Genomic DNA, 15086 nt, shown 5'->3' on the forward strand with positions numbered 1-15086 from the left:
TATATATATATATAAATATATATGTATTTGGATTTGATGGAACCAGAAAATGAAATAAACCAACCAAAATGACTAATTCAACCAAGTTTCTATCAGCCTCTGGTATGAATATCTTGTCTTTTTAATTTCTATTGTGAAGCCATTTCCCACTTCCTTATATGCCATACTGAGAATACATTGAGGTGCTTCAAAGTCACTATTCCAGGCAAAAGATCACTGCATAATCTATGGTCTGCATCACTGATGGTAAATTATGGTCAATGGCCTCATCAGTAGAGACCACTACATGGATTTTTTCTTGACCAAGAGGATGATAAATAGTCCTTACCTAAGTACAGGCAGAATAAAGTATCTTGGTATTATAATGCAGAGAGGTTCCTTGGCTCAACGTATCCTCTAAAATCATCCTATGAGAAAATGAGAAAAGCCTAGGCTAGGTCAGATCTTCAGTCCTTGGCTTCTACAGCAACTGTTTTTCATTGTCTAGTGGCCAGGGTTAGATAAGATGGTTACTAAATTATTAATTGATTGGGATTCTACATCTTGGACCCTATTATTTCCTTTCCCCTTACCCCCCAAAACACCTATTTGTTGCTGTTTTCCTTCCAGCTCAATGTAAGGCAGTTTCTGACTGCAGAAGAGTTAGAATCAATTTGCTCCTTAAATAGCAGCAGTCCAATGCCATCATCAGTTATACCTGGAGGTTAGTTGGGGAAGAATTGACTTCTCTTTCATCCCCTGAATAATACTCTTGATCCTGTTCCATCTTTTTTAAACCAGATTGCCTCCTCTATTATCTCATTAATGTTTAAAAGTCTCTCCTTATCTACCAGATACTTCTCATCTGTGTACACTATACCCCTCCATCCTTAAAAAAACCCTCATTTGATCTGATCATCTTGCCTATTGTTCTAAATCTTATTTCTCCTCCCTTTCTTGGCTAAACACCTAGAAAAGACCTATAATAAGTGTTCCTAAAACCTCTCCTTTCTTCTCTCCCTCTTTTTTGAACTCTGCAATCCTGTTCCCAAACCTCATCATTTAACTGAAACTATTCTCTCTAAAGTTACCAGGGATCTTTTAATTGCTAGATCTAATGGCCTTTTCTGAATCTTTCCTGCTTGACTTCTCTGAAATCTTTGGCACAAACACCTCTTCTTCTGGATACTGTCTTCACTCTAGGATTTCTTGACCAGGTAATCTCCTGTCTCTTACCATTCTCTTTTGGAGGTTTATCTAGGTATTGCCTAAGGGTCTATACTGGGCCCTTTTTTCCACTCACCCAATACTAGTAGTCTCTTGATCTCTGCCACTTTTATGGATTCAATTATCATTTCTATGCACATAATTCTTTTATCCATTTATTTAGTTCTAACTTCTCTCCTGAATCCTAGACCTGCAAAAACAAGTACCTATTGAACATCTAAAAACTCAGCATGTCCAAAAGTGAACTCATTACCTGTTCCCCAAAACCCTCCCTTATTTGGAATTTTTCAGTTACTGTTGAGGATACCACCATTTTCCCATTCACCTTAGTCTTGTATCCTCAACTCCTTACTGACAATTTTTCCAATGTGTTGCCAAGTTTTATTGTTTCTACCTTCACAACATCTTTCACATACACGTCCTCCTCTACTTTCACACAGCTGCCTTTTAGACAACCCTAATAGCCTTCTGGTTAGTCTCTTGCCTTCCTCAAATCCTTTCCTATTCTGACATTTTCTAATCAGTTGTCAAAGTGATGATCCTAGAGTTCAGCTCTATCTATGTAATCTTGCCATTTAATGAACTCCAGGGATTCTTATGATCTCCAGAATCAAATATAAAATCTACCTTTTGACTTTTAAAACATTTCACAATTTGGACCCTTCCTATCTTTATAGGTTGCTTACACTTAACTTGTCTCCATATGCTACACAGTGGATAGATATGGACCTCCTTACTGATTCATGCACAAGACACTGCTCACAATTTCTCTATTCCATTCCTTTTCAACTGCTATTCCTGGTGCCTGAAATATTTTCCTTCCTAACTGCCTCCTGGTAGTTTTACTCAAGACTCTGTGCAAATTAATGCCTTCTCTTGGAGAGGGTTTTCCATTTACAGTGGTATATCTTCTATATAATATACTTGCTTGTATTTGGTCTCTACCATTAGAATGTTTGTTTCTTAAGGATGGGAACTGCATTTTTGCCTTTCTCAGTTTCCTCAGTGCTTAGTACAATGTCTGGCTCTTACACTTTATTTTTCTTCCTTAAGGATATGATTTCTCTCTCATCACATTCAACTGAGATTAATGTATATCATGGAAACAATGTAAAGACTAACAGAATGTCTTCTGTGGGGGGTGGGAAGCAAGAAAAGGGTAAAAATTGTAAAACTCAAAATTAATAAAATCTTTCTAAAGGAAAAAAGAGGAGCATATTATCTTGTATGTTATTAAGATTATATCCTATATGATTTCTCCCTCTTATTCCCCTATAATTCAATCTTTTGCTAATGCCTGTTGATTTTTATTTTTGTTAGCTCTCTTGCATATACTCTCCTCTCTGCTCTGAAACTGTCACCACCTTGAGGTAGGCCCTCATTACCTCAAGCCCGGACTATTTCAATAGCTTGTTGCTTGGTATCTCTGCTCCAGATTACTCCTCTTGCCCCATTCCACACCCCCCCCCCCACTTATGAAAGTGATCTTCCTAAATCAAAGGACTGAACATATCATCTTCTCATCCTCCATTCAAACTCCAGTGGGTCCCTAGTCCAGGATAAAATACAAAATTCTGTTTGACATTCAAAGCCTTTGAAAATTTATTATCTCCCTATCTTTCCAATCTTCTCAGATTTTATACTCCCCATATTCTTAGCAGCTCAGTGACACTAACTTATATGCTGTATCTCACACAAGAAACATGTCCAGAATATTCTCCCTCTTCATCTCCAAGCCTTGGGTTTCAAGTCCCAGATAAAAAGCTACCTTTCTATAGGAAACCTTTCTCAATCCCTCTGAATTATGGAGTTATTAATTATTTCAAATTTATTCCAATTATTTTCAAACTGTAGGTAGTTTATTTGAACATTGTTGTTTGTATATTGTCTCTCCATTAGATGTGAACTCCTTGTGAGTAGGAACTGTCTTTTCCCTTTATTTTTCTGGCACGTAACTCCTGATATAGAGCAGTGCTAAATAACTGTTTTTTTTTTACTGGTTTTATGTTATCTTGCTATTTGGGTGATTAGCTCTCCATTGAGGGCTGCGATTGGTTTTTATTTTGCTTCTCAGTACAAAGTGATTCCTGCATATGTTAAGTACTTCAATGCTTACTGACAAACTGAGAGTCTCAAATTTTCATATAAAAAAGGATGCTTAAAGAGGATACATTAGGCTGCTACATAGAATCAGAGGTTGATCTTTTTCAGTGCTCTGCTACTGAATACTTTTGATAATTTACTTGTTTTATCAGAGTTCTGACAATCAACCTAATTTAAGTCCATTTGACAAAATGCATTGTTCAAAGTACAAATAAGAGTAGCAAAAAAGATTAGGCTCCTCCTCCTATCAATACAAGGCTCAACAGATCTATGAAAACAATAAAAATAATAGCAACAAATGTATTTTTAAAAAAACCTTACTATCCTATTTTTTTTACCTAAATTATTCAGAGATTAAGCAACACTGCTCTAACTAATAATTGAAAAATTATTGACTTTAAGTGTAGTCACTAGACTGGATATGTGGAGTGTGATTGTGCTTCAAATTAGAAAAGTGGAAAGATATGAGATATTATGACATGTTATTTACAATAAATATTTTAATCCACATCCCTTTCTCTGAGTGAGCAAAATATCTAGTATTACCAATTCTGATGATTCTTGCTCTAAAATTCTATATAAGAAATGCCGCATTGGTAAGACCAATTATAATACATCAAATTCAAAATTTTGGCTCAGATATAATCATAAATAATACTATAAAGAAATAGATAAAATACTATAGGATTTTGTGGATGAACACAAATATGGTCCATAATAATTCCTCTCAAAGGTAAGAATGTCTCCAGTTTCCTTCATAAACCATGAATTTTTCTAATTCATTAAAGAACCAAGTAATAATTTCCGTGTGTGTGTGTGTGTGTGTGTGTGTGTGTGTGTGTGTGTGTATAAAATCTTCAGCAATGATTTCCAAATGGTCATTACCCACTTTTGAGGGGCACATTTATTTTATATTATTACAATAATCTTGTTATGAGAGTAAACATAAACCCCCCCTCCTCCCCCAAGATGAGAAATCTCAAGAATAGTGAGAGAAAAAAATGTACTTCAGTTTGTGTTCAGATTCCAATGGCTCTGTCTCTGGGATGAATTGCCTTCTTTAATCATAAGCCCACCAAAGAAGTTGCTTCAATATTTTTCCCACAGTTGCTATTACTAGCAGTATTTCCCTCTATTCTATTCCTCACTACCCTCTTTCAACAAGTACAAATTCACTAAAAACTTTCTTTGTAATAATAACTACATCTACATAGTAATGTGCTCTATTCATTGTTTAGAAAAATGATCTTCAGATGAAAAAACTTTTGTTCAGAGATGAAAACTGACTTCATGGTATTACAGCAGGTAAAAAGAGGCAAAGTTGAACCCAAGTTTTCTGAGACTTAAAAGTTCAGTGTCTTTCCTCAATAAAACTTTTTTTTGCAAGGCAATGGGGTTAAGTGACCTGCCCAAGGTCACACAGATACTGTATTAAGTGTCAGGATGAATTTGAACTCCAGTACTCCAGACTCCAGGGTCAGTGTTCTTATCCACTTCATCACCTACTTGCCCCCCTCAATACCACTTTTGCCTATCACAGTATGTAAAATGACAACATTAGACTAAATGACCTTTAAAGCAACTTCTAGTTCTAAAGATACATGAATTGAGTTCTGATCTTTTTAGTAAAGAGAGTCATAATAGGTTATGAAGGGAAATGAATAAATGCTAAAAGTATAACCCTGATCTTTTAAAGCTGACACCCCCAAGAAAAGGGTTAACAAGTTATCCCTTAGGATGCTTGGTGCCAGATTTAAAGGAAAATAAACCTTTGAAATGGTCTAATATAATATCACTTCTGCTCCTATAGCCTACAGAAGTTGCTCTAAAAGTTTTTGGAAAACTCAAATAATTCATTCCCAGAATTACAAAATTTGAGAGTTGAATGAGCATTAATTATCTAATCTAACCCATATAAGGAAGGCATCACCCACTATTAACATTCCCATTAAGTGGAGAAATCTAGTCTCTTCCTGGAGACCTCCCATCAAGGGACCCATCACCTCTTGAAGCAGCCCACTCCAATTCTGGACAGCTCCCTGTGGTAGGTCTTTCTTGACATCAAGCGTAAATCTGTCTCTGCAAAATTTGCTCATTGCTCCCAATCCCACCATTTAAAGTCAAATAAAACAAATCAAATCTCTTCTCCAAATTACAGCCCTTCAAAATATTTGAATAAAGCTATCCTCTTAATTTTCTCTTCTCCAGGTTAAATAGTTCACTTCCTTCAATTGTTCCTTATATGATAAGGACTCAAGGACATTCTGTATTCTGGTGTCCTCCTCTGGAAACTCTCCATCTTATCTTTCTTAAACCACTCCATGAAGAAAAATGTACTTCAAATGAAGAAATTAAAGTGATATTTAATCATATGAAAAAAAATGCTCCAAATCATTACTGCTTAGAGAAATTAAAATTAAAATAACTATAAGAAGATACTGCCTCATAACTATCAGATTGGCTAAAATGACAAAAGGAGAAAATGATAAATGTTGGGGAGGTTAAGAACAGTAATGACAGTAATGAACTGTTGGTGGAGTTGTGAACTGATTCAGACATTCTGGAGAGCAATATGGAATTATGCCCAAAGAGCAATAAAACTGATCATATCCTTTGATCCAGTAATACCAATACTAGCCCATATTAAGAAGAAATAATTAAAAATGGGAAAAGTTCCACATGTTCTAAAATACGCACAGTTGTTCTTTTTGTAGTGGAAAAGAACTAGAAATTGAGGTTATGCCCATCAATTCAAGAATGGTCGAACAAATCATGATGTATGAATGTTATGGAGTACATTTGTTCTATAAGACACCATGGGGGCAGCTAGGTGGCGTAGTGGATAGAGCACTGGCCCTGGATCAGGAGTACCTGAGTTTAAATCCGTCCTCAGACACTTAATAATTACTTAGCTGTGTGGCCTTGGGCAAGCCACTTAACCCCATTTGCCTTGCAAAATCCTAAAAAAAAAAAAAAAAAAAAAAAAAGACATCATGAATGGACAGACTAAAGAAGCATGGAATGAATTTCAGGAATTGATGCCAAGAGAAGAGAGCAGAACCAAGAGAACATTGTATACATTAACAACAATGTAACAATGTGAGCTGATCAGCCTTGATGGATGTTGTTCCCCTCAGCAGTTCATAGAGCTAGGATAACCCTGGGAGATCTGTACAATGTTATCAATATCCAGAAGAAGAAAAACAAAGCAAAACAAAAACCTACAGAATCTATATGAACACTACATTCACTTTTTAAAAATTAAAAAATTTCTCTTTATGTTTTTCTTTCCTATCTCATGGTTTTCTTTCTTTTTCCTCCGTCCTAATTCCTCATATAGAAAGTGACAGATCTGTAAACATGTTGTACATAAATGTACATGTACAATGTTGGCCATCTGTATGCCATCGAGGGGAGGGGGGACAGGAATGAAGGGTGGAAGGAAATTAAAAAACTTATAAATATGCATATGCATGTAGATAAAAAGTTGAAAAATTTTATAACATGTACTTGGAAAAATAAAATCTCAATTGGGAAAAATAAAAATAACAAGAGGTACTCATACAGAATTAAACACTATATTTCAAATGAGCTTTAATGAGGGCAAAGTACAGTGAATGTTTTCTATGCCTTACAATGCAGCCCAAGACTGCACTAGGTCTTCTTGCTTCCACAACAAACTGCTGACTCATATTGGGCATTCAGTTCGTGAAACTCCTAGATCTTTTTCAAAATAAATATATAAGCCTGGCTTTCCCATCCTTGTGAAATTGCTCTCTTTGTTAAAACTTACATTTATGCCCATTTCATTTTATCTAATTAAATTTAAACTAATGCTCTAGGGTGTCAAGATCTTTTGGGGTCCACACTTCTATTCAATGTTATCTTTTCCAGCTTTGCATCATCTTCAAATTTGATGAGCATTTCATCCATATCAATTATCTAAGTGATTTAAAAAGACTAAACTGCTCAGAGTCAAGTCCAGATCCTTGGAGTACTCCTGATGAGATCACAATGACAATATACCACTCTATGATTCCAGTCATCAAATGAGTTCTGAATCTAATTATATTCTCATTAATTCATTTCTATAAGAAAAGCATAAGATACTTTATAAAAAAAACTTTGCTAAAATTAAGATAAACTACAACATATACCATTCTTCTCAATAACTTAAGTCTCATTTATTAATATTTACTTCCTTTTGTTTTTTCAAAGAGCTCCCAGAATAACAAAGGATGATAGAATCATAAATATTCCTACAGTTTTCAACCCTATAATCCAATTCAATTAAAGTTTCCAAGTCATATCTACATTTGCAACACCTTCTGCACCTATCCCATTCTCTCCTTTCAGTTATCCTTCTATTTCAGGCTTTAATGATCTATTTCAAGGGACTCCTATTTGGTTTCCCTACCACCAGTCTCTTTCCTTTCTTATTCCTCCTCCACAGAGCTGCCAAATTGATAACCCTAAAGCATAGATAGGACTATATTGCTCCCCTATTCAAGAAGCTGTACTTGCTCCCTATAGTTGCCAAGATTAAAATATAAACTTTGTCTTTAACATTTAAAGTTTTTCATCATTTGACTAATCTAGTAGATCCCTCGGGTTACATATTAACTTTAAAAACTACATATTAACATTATCAATGTTTTATTGTATTTCTTTTTTTTGAATATTTCTCAATTATATTTGAATATGATTCAGGAACTGGAGAGTGTTGCCCTGTAAGTTTTATACCTCTGCTCTTGTCTGTATTTACAGACAGATTTTACATTATTCCCCCTATGCATTCTATATTCCAGTCAAATTATCTTCCATGCTTTTCTCCCCATAGTAGACTGAATTTTTCATTTCTACCTTTGCATTCAGTCTGCTCCAAATCTGGAAGGCTCTTCCTCAGCCTCTTGGAATCCCTAGGTCCCTGCAAGGTTCGACTACAAGTACTCTTTTACATTAAAGGCTTTACTTACAAGACTCTAGGGGGCAACTACCCCCAACCAGGTCTCAGCACTGTCCCCCAATTGCTTTATATTTACTTCAATATATATTCTGTATTTACTTATTAGTTTATGAGTTGGTCGTCCCAACCTCTAGAAGAATGTGATCAACTTAAGTGCAGGAACTTCTTTGTTTTTCTATTTCCAGCACCAGACACATAGTAGGTGATTAATAAATGCTTGCTAAATTAAAACAAAGATCACCAATGTAACACTTGTTCTCCATGCTACTCTATATAGCACCCTTTTAAAATGTTTCTCTCAAAAAAAAAAGCTAAACATCTTTTCTGTCATGAATTATATAAACTGTATGACATATGCTATCTTCATGTTATGGTTCTTTATTTGCTACAATTTAATTCATGAGCAATAACTGTCCTTTTCACACTATTCAGTTTCTTTGATTTGTGGCAGTAGGCACTGATTCCAAATTCTGGGATTATTTATAATTCAGAATACTGATCAACAGGAAACAAATACTCAAGTTACCCAAGATCTAAGAACTTAAAGGCATTAAGTAGATTCATAGATGACACTATTCCTGTCTATTATGTCTCTAAATTATATCAGAAGGGGGAGGGACAAGAACCAGGGGGAGACTTTTGCTGTTCAGTCATATCCAACTCTTTGGACCATAGCACTCTAGGCCCTTCTATTCACCAATCCCTCTTTAAGTCTGCCCAAGTTTATGCTCATTATTTTCATGACCCTATCTATCCATCTTATCCTCTGTTGGCTCTTTTTCCTTCAATCTTTCCCAACATCAGGGTCTTTTCCAATGAGTCTTGTCTTCTCATTATGTAGTGAAAATATTTAAATTTTTTGTTTGTTTTTTATATGGCCAAAGGATTTAAGTATCATCTAGCTACATATATGGAGACTACTTAGATTCTTAATAGGTGAAAACAGTGTTACTTTGAATATGCTAATAGTTCTCTATACTAGGCAGCCTATAAGAGTTTTATAAATTAAGTACTGTAAAATAAAACAAAAAGCTATGTTTATTTTGTTTTCCTCCTGTTTTAAAATTTTGAAACAGCCCCATAATAAGGAATGCTTTAAAACTAAAAAAGTTTTTCATTTTAGCTCACAAAATTAAATGCCTAACAAACAAAATTAATTCTACTGACTGTTGGTACAGTCACCAAATTCTTCTTCTTTTTTTTTTTAAGTGAGGCAATTGGAATTAAGTGACATACACAGCTAGTATCCAATATCTGGTCAAATGTGAACTCAAATCTTCCTGACTCCAGGGCTGATGTACCACCCAACTGCCCCACACCAAAATTTTTCAATTATGGAACAGAAACTCCTTCCATAATCAATCACTTGCTCTTTCCTATCAAGAATAAAAAATTGGCACCACAAGCAACAATTTACATTTTTTTCCCCTCAATTGAGTTAGGTCATTTTGGTTTTTGGAGTGAAGATTTCTGTTTCCAATAGTTTTCTTAAAATAGCCTTGATCTATGATGAAAAGAGTCCATTTAAAGCTACTTTTAAAACAAATGGATAATTTCAGGAAATTGTCAACATCTGTTTTCCCTCATGGAATTAAAAAAAAGAACAAAAAAGTAAAAGAAAGAAAATGGAAAATTTGACTTTTTATAATACTCTGGTCCCTGATGTTCTCATTCTACTAGGAGATGATGGTGTGCTCCTTGGGGAGATGAGGAGGAGCTTTATAAGGGGAAGTAAAAAATGAAATGAAGAAAGATTAAGTGGTTAACCCAGAATTGTCACTAAGTCACAGCGTATAAAACAATTCAGAACTTTTGACTAAATCTAGTTATCTTAACTAATTCCCATTACTTCATTTGATCAGAATATTCAAGGGTGTTAAACAAATGAAATATTCTATTTAGATACCATTTTTATGTTATTTATCCAGTTACAGATTTAAAAAATATATGTAGACTCTATTGCTGTTGGCAAAGGGACAGTCAAAGAAATTATTCAGAGAGAGGTAATTTGTTCAAAGAACAAGGAGGCTAGCGTCACTGGATTAAGGAGTATGTGGGGAAGTGGTGGTAGTGGTTAAAAGCTGGAATATGAGGAGTTTTGAATGCCAGAGGATTTTGTATTTGATCCTGGAGGTGCTTGGTTTGAGTAGAATGATATGACATAGTTAGACTTGCACTTTAAGATTGCTGAATAGACAATATACTGGATTGGGGAAGAGGCTAGTGGCAGGTCAACCAAATCAGTTAGGCTATTGAAACAGTCCAGGTAGAGGAGATGTAGACCTGAACCAGAGTGACAGCAATATCAGAGGAGAAAAGGAGGCATATTTGAGAAAAGTTGCAAAGGAGAAAGCAACAGGCAATAGAAGAGGGGTAAGCAATTGTGAGGAGTTAAGGGTGACACCCAGGTTGTAAATCCCAGAAATCAGAAATCCCATAAGAGGGAAATTTGAAAGGGATGGTTCAGTTTGGGATGTGTTGAATTTATGATGTCTATTGGACATCCACGTTCAGATGTTTGATAAGAAGTTAGAGGTACAAGTCCACAGTTCAGTAGAGTGTTAAGAGTATATAAATAGATCTGAAAATCATCAATCTGGAGACATTTGAATGCATGGGAGTTGATGAGAGCATCATGTGTAAAATAGTATAAAGGGAGGAAAAAGGAGGAAGGCACAGAAAGAAAGTCCAGACACAGGATGGAATGTCTTGTGTGAAGGACAGCACATAGTCCAGTGTCATTAGACTATGATGTAAGTGTAAGGATGTAAGAAGAATGGAAAGGTAGGGAAGGGACAGGTTGTAAACGGTTTTGAATACTCAACAAAGGTTTGTATTTTTGATCCTGTAAGTAATAGGGATCCACTAAGAAGATGGCTTGGAGGGGCAGCTAGGTGGTGCAGTGGATAGAGCACCAGCCCTGGAGTCAGGAGTACCTGAGTTCAAATCCGACCTCAGACAGTTAAAATTGCCTAGTTGTTGTGACCTTGGGCAAAGCACTTAACCCCACTGCCTTAAATTAAAAATTAAAAAAAAAAAGGAAATGGCTTGGAATGAGGAGAGGCTGTGACAAGAAGATAAATTGAATGTGGCCCTGCTATTTCAAACTCACTCTATAATGTCCTTTCCCCATGTCACCACTACCATTGTAGTTAACTAGGCTCATAACCACAAGCTATCTTTGATACTCTCTTCTTCATCAGCCCCTACCTACATCTCACCATTTGTCAAATACAACTCATTCTACACCTGCAACATATCTCTGCATTTACTCCTCTGCAGAGACCCAGCTACTCTCCCCTCCTATTTCTCCTGTCTTCAATCTATTTCCCATTCAAAGGCTTTGAAAGCAACCATCATAGTCCTCATAAGGCACCACTGATCACATCTCTCAAAAACTCCAATTAGTTTACTGCAGAATAGTAAATAAAATATTCTAATCTTGATTCAAGGTCTTTGACATTCTGACTTTGGTTTTTCTTTTCAGTCATTTCACATCACTCTCTTTCATATACTTTATGTTCCAGTCAAAAGGAACTACTTGGGTCTTCTTTTCCCTATTCTCAATTTAGATTCTTCTCAGGCTGCTTTTTTGCTTATTTCATTGTTACCAGGATCAGGGAAGGTTGAAGCAAGAACAAACTGGTGACACTGAATAATTCTAGGAAAGCACAGACTTGATCCTTTTCTGAGATTGCCTGTAGGCAACATGAAAAAAGCTATGAGAACCAAGGCCCCTGGGCGGGTGTAACTTAACTTGCTCTTATACTGTATAATCTGAGCTGGTGGAAAATAGGGAAGAAAAGTCAGGAAGAAGAGCTGAGTAACAGAACAGAAGAGTTCTGGGTATCTCATTACCTAAAGGGCTTTCCCTACATAGCTGTGTCCCCCAGATTATTCCTACCTCTGGGAAAAATTTCATGTGTGGGAAGCACTTCAATTCTTGGGCATGAAGAACATCAAGATGCTGAGCAATGATGACACTGTAACAAAGGTAGGTGACAACTGCATCTTTGAAGACACCATCTGTTTTTTTTTCCCCAAGCACATCTAGTGTTATAGAGTCTGAAGGATCCTAAGTTACCCCCCATTTCCAGGAGTTTCAGCTACTCTAGTCCAGTCTTTTCCCTAATGTTGCCTTTTTCTTGAACACTTCCTTTTCTTATGACATTTCTCACAGTATTTTGCTTGGACCTCTTCTGTACACCTAACAAACTTTTCCTTGTATCACTTATTACTGCTTATATCTTTACATGTTCCTTATTACACTGTGTCAAGAATTATAGTTCTTTACACATAGAAGACACTGTTTGTTAAGTAACAGAATATAAGACTAGTACCTAGAATGGCTAAAACACCAGTTCAGAGAGAAGAGTTTCTTTTAGTTTGTAAAAAAAGTTGTGGAATGGAAGTTCAACTTAGATTTAAGAAATCTATTTCTTGAAAATTTTTTTCTTGTTTTTAAATTCAATTTTATTTTGTTTTATTTCAAATTCTGTCCCTCCATCCATTGAGAAGGCAAGAAATAGAAAATATATTGCTAATAGGATGTCATATAAAACAAATGGAGGGGAGGGAGAGCAAGAAAAAGGGAAAAAAATGCTTTACTCTGTACTCTGAGGAGATGGATAGCATGCTTCATCATTAATCCTTGATGTCGATCAATTGCTAAGTCTTTCACAGTTGACTTATCTTTACAATTTTGCTCTGTGTAAACTGTTCTGGTTCTGTTCACTTTGCTAACTAAGTTTTTCTGAAACCATCTCCATCATTTACTTTAAGTTCTGACAATTTAGCGCCAACCTAGGAGCAAACTGAGCAGTTAAAATAGAATCACAAAGTTCACTGTGCTTGAGTATAATTCTTCTCACTTCTGAAATTCTATGATTTTATAATTTAATATACTATTGCAATGTCTAATTCAAATTTTAAATCCATGCCCTGACTCTGGATGTTAATTATTGTAGACACAATCATTTCCATGGCTAGTAACACCATCAGGTTATAGTTCCACTCATATAAAACAAATTATAAAAATAATAAGCTATCTCCAAAATTATTAGAACCCTGTCATGAATCATTTAGAACTAAAGTGTCATCTTTACATGTCTGCAAAGCTTAGATCTGAATCCAAGATTTCAGAATTATTCCTAAACATAGGTGAATAAAAAAGTCACCTGTTTGCACAAGTAAAACTTGTACATATTCAAAATATCTTGAAGATAAATTTAAATTCTTAGTCTTCACACAAAACTTTTCAGAGTGCATCCTTTTAAGACCATAGCACAGTGCTACAGTCTACCAATTGCTTAAACATCTTTAAGCATGAGCAGAGCTATCCGGGTGAAAGTTCCATTTCACCTATATAAAACCAATTATGCTGTTGCATGTAAGGCTATCTTTATATCCAGTATTTTAAAGGAGAAGAATTTAGGCTGTTTTAGTATGTTAATTTAAAATACACTTTTCTAATATGATTGAATTAAAAGGCAGGTCACATTGTTTCATGCTTCTAAAAAGAAGTCAAATTTGCCTAAAACCAATGATAGAAAATAAAACCTCAGACACCATCAACAACTATTTAGTAAGCACCTGCTAAAAGCTCTGAGCTTAAGTCAAAAGTACACCACTGCACCCAAATAATAAAAAATATGCTAAAAAGCATATAGAAACAAAATTATCTCACCTCGTATATGTAACCTTGGATTCAGTAAAGGTTGTCTAATTTTACGTTTCCCTTTGTCTTCTTTTAAATCTCAAATGCCTAATATGTACCATTAAGAAGGGGTAGAAATGTTTTTAAAAGAAGCAATGAGGAAGATCAACAAAAATTGCTTTTTTTTCTGTAACGATTGCCCAAGGCCACACAGCTAGGTAATTATTAAGTGTCTGAGATCGGATTTGAACTCAGGTCCTCCTGACTCCAGGGCCGGTGCTCTATTCACCGGACCACCTAGCCGCCCCCTAAAAGAAAAAGTTTTTAATGATGAAAATAATATTGAATGTTTTCCTCACCTGTCCATTTTTTTCTTGAAATGAAAAAGTTCCAATTGTTCATAAAACACGCATGAACCATTCAGGAATCGCCTTTAAAATGATTCCACTAACAACAAAAGACACTGGCCCCTTGGGGAGGGGGCCGTGAGCGGAAGTTCGGGCCTCCAGCCCGGGGCTCGCGGGGCCGGAGGGGCCGGAGGGGCCGGAGCCTCCGGGGCCCGCCCCGCCGCGGGGCCGAGGACAAGTCCGAGGAGAGCAGCGCCTGGCCTGGGGAGTCCGGGCCCGGAGGTGGGCCGGCCCGCGCCGCCGCGGGGCTCCGGCTGCCCCCCCCCCCCGCGATCCCCGGCGGAAGCCAGGGCCCCTCCACCCCCCACTAAGCGGCGAAGTGCCGGGGGCCCCCGCCGTCGTCTCCCCACTTCCTCCGCGCAAGAACGCAGGGCAGATGCCTCCCCGGGGGGCCCCGGCCCGCCCCGCCCCGCCGCCCCTCCCCCAAATCCCAAGTCCAAACCGGGCCGGCGGGGGGCCCAGCCCGCCGCCTCCCGAAGCCCAGCAACTGTCATGGCCGTAGTCCGGGGGGGGCGTGCGCCCCCCGCGCCCCCACACTGCAGGGGGGCCGGCGGAGGGCGGGGGCCGGGACTGTTACTTACAGTCATCTAAGTCATCCTGCAAGTCCACAAAATACAAGGGGATCTCTGAAACCAAGAGAGACAAGGATCACCAGCGGCGCGGGGCCGGGGCGGGGGCCGGGGCGGGGGCGCGGGGCCGGGGGGGGGCGAGGAGGAGGGGGCGGCGGCCGCGGCCGCCGCCGGAGGAG

At 37.3% G+C, this 15086-nt stretch overlaps 1 protein-coding gene across 7 annotated transcripts in view; it reads right to left on the reverse strand.

The window, feature by feature from the left end:
* The window catches only part of LOC141504933 (serine/threonine-protein phosphatase 4 regulatory subunit 1-like), a 59146-nt gene that overhangs the window by 43464 nt on the left and 596 nt on the right, over positions 1 to 15086 (reverse strand). The window contains exons 1-2 of one of the 7 annotated variants that reach the window (XM_074210342.1): positions 14291 to 14309; positions 12180 to 12258 (exon numbers count right to left, since the gene is read on the reverse strand). The exons of 1 other annotated variant lie outside the window; for it this stretch is intronic. Coding sequence is in view for 3 of the 6 variants with exons in the window: in XM_074210340.1 (XP_074066441.1) it covers positions 14291 to 14351 (61 nt within the window). In the remaining 3 variants the exon portion in view is untranslated. 5 more of the 7 variants (XM_074210338.1, XM_074210340.1, XM_074210337.1 and 2 more) reach the window with 5 other exon arrangements.

Source organism: Macrotis lagotis, chromosome 1 (genome assembly GCF_037893015.1).
Source record: "Macrotis lagotis isolate mMagLag1 chromosome 1, bilby.v1.9.chrom.fasta, whole genome shotgun sequence".
NCBI classification, from domain to species: domain Eukaryota; kingdom Metazoa; phylum Chordata; class Mammalia; order Peramelemorphia; family Peramelidae; genus Macrotis; species Macrotis lagotis.